At 35.9% G+C, this 13,572-nt stretch overlaps 1 protein-coding gene across 2 annotated transcripts in view; it reads left to right on the top strand.

The window, feature by feature from the left end:
• AP3B1 (adaptor-related protein complex 3, beta 1 subunit) overlaps positions 1–13,572 on the top strand; it is a 157,618-nt gene that overhangs the window by 75,584 nt on the left and 68,462 nt on the right. For both annotated transcript variants that reach the window (XM_014965043.1, XM_014965044.1), the window contains 3 exons: positions 5,674–5,850; positions 11,066–11,252; positions 12,232–12,362. In XM_014965043.1, the coding sequence (XP_014820529.1) occupies positions 5,674–5,850; positions 11,066–11,252; positions 12,232–12,362 (495 nt within the window). The remainder of the gene's footprint in view (positions 1–5,673; positions 5,851–11,065; positions 11,253–12,231; positions 12,363–13,572) is intronic.

Here is a 13,572-nt window from a genome sequence, read left to right as displayed (position 1 = left end):
AGTGGATTGGTTAGACTGCATTGATTAAACTGGATCACAAGACACTTTTGTTTACATTCAAAGTATGCCTCTTTTGATTTAACTTCATTCATTTTAGCAACGAATGAATGTAAATCAACCTAGCAAGAATTAGCTCTGAGTAAGAATGTCTTAATAGTGTATTACATTTGTGTATTTCTTCATACAAACAAGCTGCAGTAGGCTCCAGATTAGTTTCAACCTTTTTCTTTTTAGAAAAATAATTTTTGATGCTACGTTGTCTTTTTGATGCTACGAGGTCTTAATGTAGTGATTGCTTTTTGAGTGATGGGAGTCTTGTAGTTCTGGTGTGATTTTTCTCCAGACTGTCTCTTATGGTAGCATTAAGGCAGGGTATTTTTATTTTGATAGCTGGTGAATTCTGACATCCTTGGTTTTCATTACAGACTCCTAGTTCTTTTTAGAATATGGGAGAAGTCTGGAGAGTTTTCTAATCTGGAGATGAGGAAGAACACTTCTTGATGGGATAAAGACAGGAAAAGGAGTGACAAATTTAGAGGGATGATAGATAGATGCCTGTAACTTTGAAGAACTTAGTATGTGGTGCAAAACATGTCACTTGCAGTTAAGCAATTAAGAATTACAAATTACTGATTTGGGTTGGGATTCTAAGTACTAGAGTAGGTGACTGGGAGTTTTAGACACTGCTCTGTCCATTCATCCAGCAATAACAAACTTAAGTTCCTCTGCAGTATTCCTACATAAATACTGCTTATTGACATGTTTCTGGTATGGTTTCACAGCAGAGGCAACTTGCTTGCTTTAATTAAGTTCTTTTTGCCCTCAATGTTAGGAAGGTATCACAAGGTATGAGATTCATATGTTCGTATGTATTTCAGTTCTTCAAGCTTCATATTCTAGCCACGTTCTTTTCCCTATGATACACTTCAATAATGTATTTTTAGAATTTTGTATAAGTATTGCCTTAATGAACAATTCTCATAATTTGATCATTTTTTAACTTGCTCTAATGTCTATGTAAAGTTTCAGAATTTGAGAGGAATACATGGAATTTGGGACACTGTATCTAGGAAGACTGTACATTGAACTTGAAATAGATACTCAGCTTGAATAAAACACAATTTAAACCAAATCTGTACACTATGTAAGAGGTGGTAGTCATCAATGGAGATCCATTTTAAAGGAGTTTTATGTGTAGAGGTTCAAATAATGGAGGAGTCCTTGAAGGTCTACCATTTGAAAAAAATAAAACAGTTGTCTTTTACTCCTACTCTTTCCTGTGTACCTTTTCTTCTTGCTACCAGTCTGACATTTAACATCAACTTCATCCCCCTTTCTATTTGTGATGCTAAGTAAAATTTAAAAAATTGCTAGCTATGCAAATTTTGTCCTGGATGCAGAGAATTAGACCTCACTTGCAATTTGGATATCTCTTTGTTTTGTGACAAAAATGGATAACAAGAATTGGCAATTTCAAGTTGTACTTTAGCCTAGTACTTTGTGTAAAAAGGTTAGAGCCGAACTACAACAGTTTTTTAATTGTGGTGCATAGAGTGATCTGTAAAATCTTTGTAATGTCTTTTTCTAACTGCTTTAGGTAACTGGAGTCTTGCTTTGAGGGAAGAGAGTCTGGCTGGTTTTTATTTTTTAACCATTTATTTCTTTTCTTCCAGACAGGTAATGGGTTAAAATGGCAGTAGAAGCTGCCTTTTGGTACTAAGGCTTAAAAAGTGCACTTAACCACTTGCTCAGGGCATATGGAATAAAACATCAGGCAAAGTAATTTACAATTCTGTTTGCCTTTGAGGATAATGCAGAGCAGGAATGAATAATGAAAGTATTATTTCCTGCATTTTTGTCAATTCAAGGTCCCTACTTAAGCTATACTGGAAATGGCAATGAAGGTCTAGAAGTGGCTTCGTTTCTTGTTTGCTGTTTTGAATGCCCTGGAAACAACGGCTGCAGGATCATGCACTTGATATTACATGGTTGAGGACTGGGAGACTTAAACAGGGAAAAAGAAATCTGAAAATATTGCATGATTTTGACCCCAGATGAATCTACTGACACAGAAACATTGGGTTCATCAGTTTGACATGCACTTTGCATTCAAATTACTTCCACTTAGGTTTTGATTCAAAAGTCTCTAATTGATATTGATTCTTGTTGCACAAAATTGTGTTTATTATGTAAATATTGTATATGTTAAGCTAACCACATGGTTAAAAGGCAGAGTCTCATAAAAAAATTTAACTGTCGTCTTTTGTCACTATTTTTCAAATTAGTCTTTGTTTAGTCTATTTATTTTACATTCTGAAACTAGTTAGTTACTCTGATAATTACACTTTACAAACTGGGGAAAAACTTTAAATAGTAAAACACTGCTTAAATGTACACTGTTTAAACATATTTGAATACATTTTATTGTGGTTTTAAAGTGTAGTATTGGGTTTGACCAGGAAACGCACAATACTGATGTTTGTCTTTCACAATAAATACTATTACTAAAATTTGTTGGCTCTGTGAGCTATTTTTGCTTCATGAAAAGACAATAATAGGAAAAGGGATGTTTCTAATAAGCTGTGGTACTTGGTGGTCTCTTATAGAATTCTGATATTTTAACAAGACTGTAATGAAATATTTTAGAAAAATAAATCTAGCATAACTGAAAACTGAGGTTGCCTATATATTCTTATTTAGGGGTATCTATCTGTACAGCAGGCAACTTGAACTGCTCCAATACTGGAAAATTTAATGTACCACTCAATTACTATTCTTTAGCCCAATTTAAAATAATAGATTAGGAGTGAGGTCTTAATGTAGTGTAACCTTTGGAACATTAGAAATAACCTCTTTCCCTTCTGAAATCAGTGTACAGTAATGGCATCAGTCTTACCATTTCGCAAGCGAACATATTCTGACTGCATTTAAAGTTTTTATTTTTAGCAGTTGTTCAGTAGCTTGTTCCCCTCTCTCACACTGTAAGTTCCAAGAACGTTTAAATTGTTTGTCAACTCATAAAAAAAAAATCTGTCTCAATCAGTATTTACATATATTTGTGTACATTAAATCACTGTGTTATACCAATCCCCATACATTATGTTATCTTTACCTTAAATATCTTTTCCATGTTTAGAATTGGCATTTATGTCTTGAGGGAATTTTTTGTTACTGTTGGACTCCTGTATTCTGTCTTTCTGTGATCTGGTTACTTTCTCTTTCAGCAGAGGCAGTCCTCTCTTCCCCATGACATGCTTGTTTATGTTTTTATTGGTGTGTGTATTTACAACAATGTGAAGTACAGTGTCAGATATTGTCAGGTGGACTGTGTTCAAAGCTGTTCCCAAACTTTCTGGAGCAGTAGAACATGTTTAATCATTAAAATTTCTTGTGAACATAATTAGTTTCTTTAGTATGGCTTAGTGGGCCATTTATTCGGGACTGTGGACCATTCTTTACAGATTACTATCCTGAACCATGAGGGTTTACTTGCATTTGTTACTTTTTATGAATGTAACTCAAGAGCAATACTTCCAAATTTTGTGTATGCAAGGTAGGATACTTCATAGTTGGTTCCTATTTTAATTCATATATGAACAACTGACATATGCTGAAAAGCTAATAAAAACATTGTTATTGTCTGAGGAACCCACAACAATTTACAGATGTTAATACAATTATTCTCTCTCCCAATAATCCCTACTCACCCAGGAAGGGGAATCGGGGGGAAAAAAAAAAAAAGGAAACCCGAGAGTTGAAAGATAAACAGATTTAATAGGATAAGATTAAATAATTAACATTAATAGTACTAAAGAGCCAATATTGATACTGATACCAAGATAAAATATACAAGAATTATACTCAGCCAATACTATCAGAAGGAAGCTGTGCAATCCCAGCAGTGGACAGCAAATGTCAACGCCATGAGTGCTGTGGCTTTGAGAGGAAGGGAAGGGCTCAGGGGTCTAGCACTGGGGCAAGAAGTTCTCAGGATTGCAGCCATCAAGGGACAGATGCAGGTTTGCAGCAAACTTCCTAATTTATACTGAAAGTGATGTTCATGGTATGAAATAATCCCATTGGCTGGTCTGGGTCAAATGCCCAGGCCTCATTCCCCCTTATCCCTGCACCGGGGAAGGCTCAAAAACATGGAGAACTTGAATCCCACATAGCCTAGCTGGCTGTGAAGTAAATATTTTCACAAATTCAGACACTAGAGTCTTTTAAAAGTGCAGTTTTCCCAAGCATTAGAAGATAAATTAGTCCGGTGCTGCTCAAACCAGGACAAACATATGTAAAAGATGCTAAGAATTAGTGCTTTGAGAGCCAAAGTGCTGAATTTCTAAAGCTTGTTTCTCCTGTGAATCTTACCTGAGGTAGACCTCGCGCTTAAGTGTAAGCTCATTTAAAAAGATCACTGTGTAGTGTAGAGAGTAATGAAAAGTGTTAGTACAAATGTTTTTTACTTTTTTAGAAGAAGCAGCAAAATTAGCTGAAACCGCAGTTACAATTGGAATTGTTCTAAACTGCAGTCATTTGATAGGATAGAACAGTTACGTTTTTTCTGTAGTATTTTCACATGTTGAACAAAAGTCTGTATGGGATGTGAGAGCACTACAGTCTGTAGGCACTCTGCAAGACATGTTTCTGCCTAGATGAATTTTCTCATCACATACTTTCTTCCTTCTCAAGGAAGAGAGCAATTTTTTCAGGGAGGTATGTAACACAGATGCATTTTTTGATTTGACCACCACTATTACCCCTTCGAGAAGAGCGTGTGTATATTATTTCGTTTAACTCCTAACTGCTTCTAGCTAAACTCTTTGTGGAGCTTGAGCTTCTGTTTCCGTCTTGCTTTCCCACTTTGGTTCCCCTCTGTCTGTGACAGTACTGTGCTTTTGAAGTCTGCACCAGATACTGAGACTTCATCTAAATAACTGCTACTGCCAGTTAGTTCAGTGAAACAGTCAAGTAGGCTCCAAAACAATAAGCCCTATGTGAAGTTCCTGGTCAAGAGTGTTTTCAGTTAAGGGGTTAGATCCTATTCAGAAATTGAGAACTTCTCTCACTGATTTTGAACTTCTGTTTCTCTAAAATTCTCTGTTCGGTTCGCCTTGGATGTTTGCAAAAATGTGAAACTTAATCTCATTAAATTTTAAATAAGAATGAAGGAAAGATAGCAATAGTCTTGTGCTTTTAAAGTAGATAAGCAGGATTTGAGGAAGCTCTGCTGTTGGAAACCTTTTCTATATTAATATGGTGACAAAAAAAGCACTGTTTTATTTCAACATGGTGTTTAGCATAACCTGGTGGCAAGAATTCCCAATCACACCTCAAAGACTTGGATCCTCTTCCCAGTTGCCATCAGCTTGTACTGTGAACACGAGCACGTTGCTTCTGTGTGCCTCTCTTTCCATTCCTGCTTCGTTTGTCCCACTTTGTTTTATGCTTTTCTCAATAATGCATGGATTTTGGTGCAGGATCTATGTCTTACATTTGGTACAAATATTTAGTTTACCACAGTAGCTATATTGAACAGCACTTAATTTGGGTATGTATTTCTCGCATGGTAGTTGTCTTTAAATGGGTCAACTTGGTACTGAATACAGACATGTACAAGTTTGCCTGTAGTCCTTGTGAATGTGTTGTCTTAGACTGCACAATGTTTTTCAGGTTCCGGTTGCCAGAGCCAGCATTCTCTGGCTCATCGGCGAGTACTGCGAGCGGGTTCCCAAGATCGCACCTGATGTTCTGAGGAAGACAGCCAAGAGCTTCACTAATGAAGATGACCTTGTGAAGTTGCAGATCTTAAATCTGGGCGCAAAACTCTATTTAACAAACTCAAAGCAGGTGAGCTTAAACTCAGAAGTGTGTGTATTTTGAGTCACAGTGGGTTTTGCACAGTCTGTGTAGATCAGTGGTGGTTTCTTTTATGTAAGTAACCAAAACTAGTCCATATTATTCTACAAAGGAAAGCTGAACATCAGTTTTCAAGAAATCTAACAGACTAAATCTAACCATGAGTCCTTGAGTATGTTCTGGATTGTGAATATGAATGAGATTGCACTTTTTTGCCTCTTTCTTGGGAAAATTATGGATTTTTTAATTCACATAAACACAAAATATTTGTAAGTTTTATTACTTATATCAAAGAGCAGATTTTCCAGGTGTCATCTGCTGTTTTCTCGGTCTAAGACCAGAATGTTCAAAGGAATACTGTCAATTTGAACAAGAAGCTGCTCATTTTGTGCTCAGGATGACTTAAAGGAGGTGCCAGCAGAAGGCCTCATCGTGTCTGTCTGTCAGTGCTCATCTTAAAGATAGTAGCTGCTTTCCCTTTTTAAGTATTTCTTACTATTTCACTTGAGCTTGTGGAAGTGGTGGGGGTTGATCATCTCTAGTAATAATGATAATCTAAAAATGTCAGATAGTACAAAAAAGGTGAAATTAGATCTCCAGGCAACTGAAAACAGTAGCTATGCGAGGTGCCAGCTGCCTCATTCTTCTCAATGACAGCAATGTGAACTTCATCACTCTCTGGCTATGAAATATAGCATCTAGACACTAATTTTTCACTGTAATTCCAATTATTACTGTAAAAGGTTGTAAAATCAAACTTTTTTTTTCAAACGTGGAAGAAATATATTGTCAGAGATGTATACACTTTCCTGGGATGCTAGGTCTCTTTGTTTTACAACAGCTTGAACAGCACAGGATCTTGTATGTCTGCAACTGTGGTGTCTTCTCGTTCCTTGATGGCTATATCCAACTGCAGACTAGATCTGCCTGAGACTTTATTCTGTAGGGCATGTGGAAGATGAACTGTGTTGAGGTGCATTCATGTAAGAATGAAAGCTTGTCCTTGGCTTAAACAGTCTAAAAGGGCTCAGTAACAAATGATGACTATTGGTCTGATTGTCTGAACTGCCCTTTTTTGGCCCATTACATAATATCTGCTATTTTCCCATATGATTTTTTGTAACTTTAAACCAGCTTTTCCACATCATATTTGGCCAAAAATCAAGGGCCTGCAAGGAGGTGATGATTTCCATTATGCTCTTTTTCCAGTTTCACATCTTAATACATTTTAAACCATCATTGTAAGTATTGCATAACACTTTACTAAAATACAGTAGTACTGCTAAAGTAGAAGAAACCGTCTCCCAAAATGCCTTCTAAATGATGAATTTCATCAAAGCGCATTCTCCTCTTTTAGTTTTAGGTTGTGGAAAAATAAGTTGTCTTCTCAAGTGGTTGACCTATTCATGCACAAAATTCTAACAAAGTAGGTTGATAGCTTGGCTTGATTCAAAGCTTCTTCCAAACTAGAATACGATGATTTTGCCTTTAGAAGCTGGCAACACTCTTTCCATATCTACATCCTAATTCCCAGGAGTAACTCTTCTTTATTTGGTATTAAAACATTTCTTTCTTGAATGACTTCAGTTCCTTAAAAGTCCAGCCATTTTTCAGATCTTGTACACTTGACTGCTCAGTTGTCAGTCTGTCCATCTCTCCTCATCCCCATGTTTTCCCCCTCTGTATCCTACCCCACCATGTAATCCTTTATCGGTTTCATCCAAAGTCAATTAAGTTGTGAAAATCTCAAAGATAACAATGTCACTTTATTGAAAAGTAGTGGTAGGGTAGCTAAGAAAGACTGAACACCAAGCAGACAAAAAGAGCACCAGACAAGAGAGCTGAAAGAAAGCTACGTAAAACTCATCTGTTAAGTCTTGTTTGGAGAAAAGCAAAAAATTTTGGAGGACTTCATTATTCGTTCCCTCTCTTTAAATACATTATTTTATTTGCTGATAATTTCCTTAGGCGTATTTTTGAAAACTTAATGCAGCACGTTCTCAGGAATACTTTTTAATATTCAAGATTTTTTATAAGAATTCCCAATATCCTTTATATCCCGTGATTATCCCATGAATTTTTAAAGAATTTTATAATCTAAGGAAGAGCTTAAGATTCAGTCCTATCTGGATAAATATCTAATTAGAACAGACTTTCCTCTGTTTGTCTTTGTTTAGTAAAATATGCTTCCTTTTTTCATCACTCAGGGACATACAAATCCTTATGAATGTGCTAGATAGCTGTCTAAATGGAGCTCATGGAAAAATATGTCATCTAATTGCCTTAGCTGTTTCTTGCATAGAGTAGGAAGAATAAAGAGGTTTCTGCTGTAAGAGTCCCACCAGAAAAAGTCCCGAATTGTCCTAGTGTGTAAATAGATACATGAAATGTGGTTTAGCACAATAACCTTATCTTATGTATATAGTGAATCAAGTTTCTGCAAGCTAATGATATCAAAGAGTTGATAGATAGCTGTTCCACTCCAATTGCAGTGATACTTGCATTATGTATTTTTCAAGTGAGGATTTACAAAAAGGTTAATTGCTGCTAATGTAGGATAGGCATTACATTCTTAAATATAACTATTGCCACTAGAAAATTCTAGAGAAGTTGCTGAAGGGTGATGTGAAGTATACTTTTCATATTAGCCGTACCAAAAAATACAAAAATTCGTAATAGATTCTAACAGTGTGGAGTTAAAAGACATTATATTATCCCTATGTAATGAGCATGTCCAGATAACAGGCGATGTCGACGTATGATAATAAGTCCATGATATCATATATCAGGATACTTTGTCTTACTGTTCTATGAAGCAGTCATGGTGTGCAGATTCTGTCATATTTCACCAAATTAACATGCTTGCTTAAATAATTTTCAGCTTCTTATGGAGATTCCTTTGTTGAAAAAACTGATATGTATTCATTAGTTTATTTTTTGTTTTTAATTAAAATTAATTGTTTCTATTAGCTACTTCCATGTAGAAAAGCTTCACTAGTTGTTTGGTTGCGTTGCCACAAGACAAGAAAAAAAATGTTTTCATGCTGTTTTCATAAAAACTACTTACATATTATGCTTGTAAGGAGACTTCTTGCAGATATGGAGCATTCTTCCATGTAAATTTTTTGTGTTTTCATCTGTATTAAACATGGGAAAGATATTTTAGGGGAGAGGACACGGAGGAGGAAAAAGGGAAAGGATCATGGCAAAAATCATCCCATTAAAGAAAATGCAGTCTACTGGGATCAACTCTTTATCTTATTCCATCAACACTCACAGAAAAATTGCCCACCATGATTGCAAGGCCCTCAACTTTTCCCATCCTTCCAGCAGGTCACAACACCACTGTGTTTTATGATCCATTCTACTGAGCTTTGTGCCATGACAGCAAGGAGTCTTGTTTTGTTTTACAGAGGAAAAGTGATGGCAAAGGCTGCAGGAGGTATCCCTCATTTAGTTTAATTCACGCTACCCGGGAACCCTCCCTTCCAATTCCTTTTAGATAGAACAGCCCAAGTCCTGCATGAGCGCAGATTACGTATGTTCTGTCTGTGCAGTTGTTTAAAATTTTATACCCTGATATAGAAATAGATGCTAATAGGCTGTGAAATACGTATGGGAAAGTTTTTACCTTTCCCAGAAATAAGGCAGTACCTTGGGGGAAAAATATCTTTTCACAGAACCATCCTTTGGGTATCAGGGAGAAAAAAGAAATGAAAAATTTTTCACTGAGAGCTTTTTTAACCATGCTTTTACTATTATTCTAATGTAATATGACAAATTTCTTGAAATCCGTGGTACCGTAGAGTTTTTATTAAATGCTTTGTAGCCACATATATTGCATTGTATGTAGTTAAAATTAAAACCATTTTTTTTACTGTGTATTTCACTTAAAGGACCTAATCAATACTCTAATGAAGTATTTTTACATCTCTAGAAAAAAACTAGCTTGATTCCTCAAGGTGGAAATTATTAAACTGAACTTTTCTTAGCAAATTGCACATAACAAAATTGACTGATCTGTTTTTTTAAACACTTTTTTCTGCTCACATGATTGAAACTGTGTTATTGTTACAGCAATAGCATGATAAACAAGATATATATGCAAGGTTGTTTCTTTGTATAAAGAAGGAAATTGTCCTTGACAATACATTTTTAACCCTGTGTTATTCGTCCATCAGAGTTGAAATACTAAAAATTTACTTCCTTATGATCGTTTAAGATTTTTGCTCTTTTTCGTGTTTGCTTGTATGTAAAGCATACTTCTTTCAAATGTATCTAATGGATACAGGTCTGTTCAGCACTATTCTTATGTTACATTACATTAACGTTACATTACGTTATTTCTAAGATATTGGGAAAGTGTCCCTGATTTTTTTATATTCCTTTTTTAGTTTTAAAAATTTAACTGAATTATTAAAATTATTTAATACATGTTAATATTCTCAGACATCAAATTAGGAAGTCCTATTATGCTCTAAAGCTGTGATAATATAAGTTGCTCTCTTACATAAATAAATAAATGACCGATATTACTGGAGGCTTTAAGCTTCAAGAAAAAAATGGAAGAAGTCTTTTATCCTGGTTTTTAGAGGGCATCAGCAGCTTGCTTTTATGAAAAAGTAACAGCTAAATGCACTGCAAATAATTTGCAGTAATCCAGTTCAGTGATTCATGTGTCTGCTTTAATGGGTCATAATTCAGGATAAAGTAACTGAGTGCAGTCAGAGTGCAGACACTGCTTATGCCAGGGACAGTATCTCTTCATAAAACACACCTCAGCAGAAGCAGTTTGCCAGCCCCCTAATACCCTCTGATGTTTTGATGTCCTGCATATTTTTCCGATTAAGTTTTGAGTGCCATGTTTTTAGTTGTATTTCCACATTCATTATCCTCACGTAGACCCTTCAGCGGGTTTGCCATATATGATTATTTTTTTAATGATGCCTTTCTTTCCACTTCAGCAGTTTAATAATCTAGCACATGGCTGCTTCTCAGTACTCAGCATTCACCTCCCCAATACAGAAGAGGACATGTGCTTTGGCTGCAGAATTCCATTTGCAGCTTTAGAAATGCATATTCCCTGTGGAACAACATTTGTTTGACATAACCATTCATTTTTATTACCTCTTTAAATATGTTTATCCAGAGTTATCAATAATCATAAATAACTTGTATTCTGTTCTTGTCCTGTTTTTTTCCACAGACAAAATTGCTTACCCAGTACGTATTAAATCTCGGCAAGTATGATCAAAGCTACGACATCAGAGACCGTACAAGATTTATTAGGCAGCTTATTGTTCCGAATGAGAAGAGTGGAGCTTTAAGCAAATATGCCAAAAAAATATTTCTGGCACAGAAACCTGCCCCATTGCTTGAGTCTCCTTTTAAAGGTATAACTGCCAAAATCATTTGGTAAATGTTCATTGTGTAAAGGAATGTGGCAGCCTATTCTATTTCAAATATGCTCACAAATTGTGTCACTTAGCAAATACAAATGATTAATATGCAAGGGTATTCGCTGTGCTTACTTGCTTTTCAGCAAGCAAGGTTTGCATGGTGCAAGCACAGTGCATTTCTATGATGATAAACCCTGACAAACTGATCCATTTCTATTTATGTGGATTTTAAATTTGATTTAAATAACAGAAGGTGTGTCTTTTGAGGAAAACTATTCTTCAATTTAGGAAAATAGCTCTAGTCTTTTATCTGGACTTTAATAGAAGATTGCTAATGTGAGTATGGCAAATGTTTTCTGAATCTGAAATAAATTGAATCTCAATAGATTAGGTTTTTATTATTTTTCTCCAAAGTCGTAATTTTCCCTGTCTGTTTTCCCTGCTTTTTTACAAGAAAGAGCCATTGTCTGTCTTCTCAAATTAAAAGGTTATCAGGTTATCTTAATTAAAAATGCTCTGATATGGTGATGATTTGTAATTTTAATTTTCATACTTACTTAGTCCCAGTTCTGAATCTCTAAAAGGAGCTCCATTTTGAAGAAAAACTATTAAAATTCTGGATGTGTTTGTGCCAAGACATGTATATGGATTGTTTAACTGTGCTGTCATTCTTAATATTCACAGTAAAGTAATTTTTAGAGAAGCTACATTTCAGAGCAACACCTCTAAACACACTGACTGATTAGCTTTTTTATTGACCATTATGGGGGAGATTATTGTAATCTATGGACTGAAATCAGTTTTTTGACCTATGAAGAGCTTCCTAGTTTATATTTATTCCATGACATTTGAGGTAATATAATGGCAATTACCTTTAGCCCTTATTAAGATTGCTCTTTGTGGTAGAGCTCATGGTGTTTGTGTATTTCTCCCCTCCCCCCCTTCTTTTTTTTTTTTTCTTTTTTTTTAATAGATCGGGATCATTTCCAGCTTGGCACCTTGTCTCACACGCTGAACAGCCGAGCCACTGGCTACCTGGAGCTGTCCGACTGGCCAGAGGTGGCGCCGGACCCCTCCGTCCGAAACGTCGACGTAGCCGAGTCGGTACGTCAGCATCCTTAAAAGTAACTTTGCTGAAGGTGCTCATCAACACAGAGTACTAAATACAAGTATTAAAATACTACCTGTATGCTGCACTGAAAAACATTATTACGTGTGAACGTCCGTGTTGCTTATTTTAGCTTGGAGACAGGACATTTGTAAACCGGCATGGTGCTTGCTTCTTTTTTTCTCCTTAATGAGAGAAGTGGATCAACTGTAGGCCACTTCTGCTTTGCTTGTGGATTAGATGGGCTTTTCCCCTCTCCATCTCGCTTTTGATTCCATACCTCTTACGTTCGCTCTGCTGCAGAACATTACTTCCTGTTAATGGTGAGTGTAGCTGGACTACCAAAGTAAGAAGTGAGTGGAGGTTTGTTCATTTGCAAATCCAAGTCTAAACAGAGAAAATATGTAATATAAACAAAGGGCAGTGGCAGAAGGAAAAATTATGTTTCAAAGTGTAAAGTTTGGAAGAGACCAGGGTTTACCTTTCAGATCATCTGGAGAGAACGAGAAAGGTTTATAATAGGGAAATGTTATCTATTAGTGCACTAGTCATTTGTTGACATTGCAGGGCTGGTCTTCTACTACCAACAGTTTTTTGTTACTGGATTATGAACTCTGAGGCAATGTCATGTTCTGATACTGGAGCTGTGATTTATACATCAGGTACCAGTCCTACTAAAATGTCAGTTAAAACTATTGAACAGTAACAAAAATATAAAGGTATTGAAATACAGCGTGCTGATAATGCTCCTGGAGGTATGTCGTTGTAAGAGGTATACCCAGAAAAGCACATTGTCCTTGATATGAGCCAAATTCTACAGTAACTCACATAGGAATTAATTTGTGTAAAAGATGTTAGGCATAGAATGGGTAGAGAAGATTCTAAAAAATAGGTATGACTTGCAGAAGCCAGTGAACTGCAGTGTCGTAGAACAAGCATTCCTCTTTAGTATTTTAATGTTACTTGTCTACCTTCTTATATACATTTCAGGAAAAGGTATTTGTGTACAAACTTCTGAAAGCTTTTACAGGGAGAATCTGAAGGCAATCAACTCAAGCAGGGGATTATAAATGATAGGTTTGCCATGAGAGAATGTGTGGAGGCGCCTTTGTCCATGAAAACAAAAAGTATTGCAGAAAATTGGTCAGAGTAATGTCAATCTACAATATAATAGAAGACATCTTGCTCCAACCATTTCACCCCCCC

This window comes from Calidris pugnax, unplaced genomic scaffold, assembly GCF_001431845.1.
Source record: "Calidris pugnax isolate Ruff unplaced genomic scaffold, ASM143184v1 scaffold273, whole genome shotgun sequence".
NCBI lineage: Eukaryota > Metazoa > Chordata > Aves > Charadriiformes > Scolopacidae > Calidris > Calidris pugnax.
The sequence above is the reverse complement of the archived record's forward strand: the minus strand, read 5'-3'. Positions and strand labels throughout refer to the sequence as shown.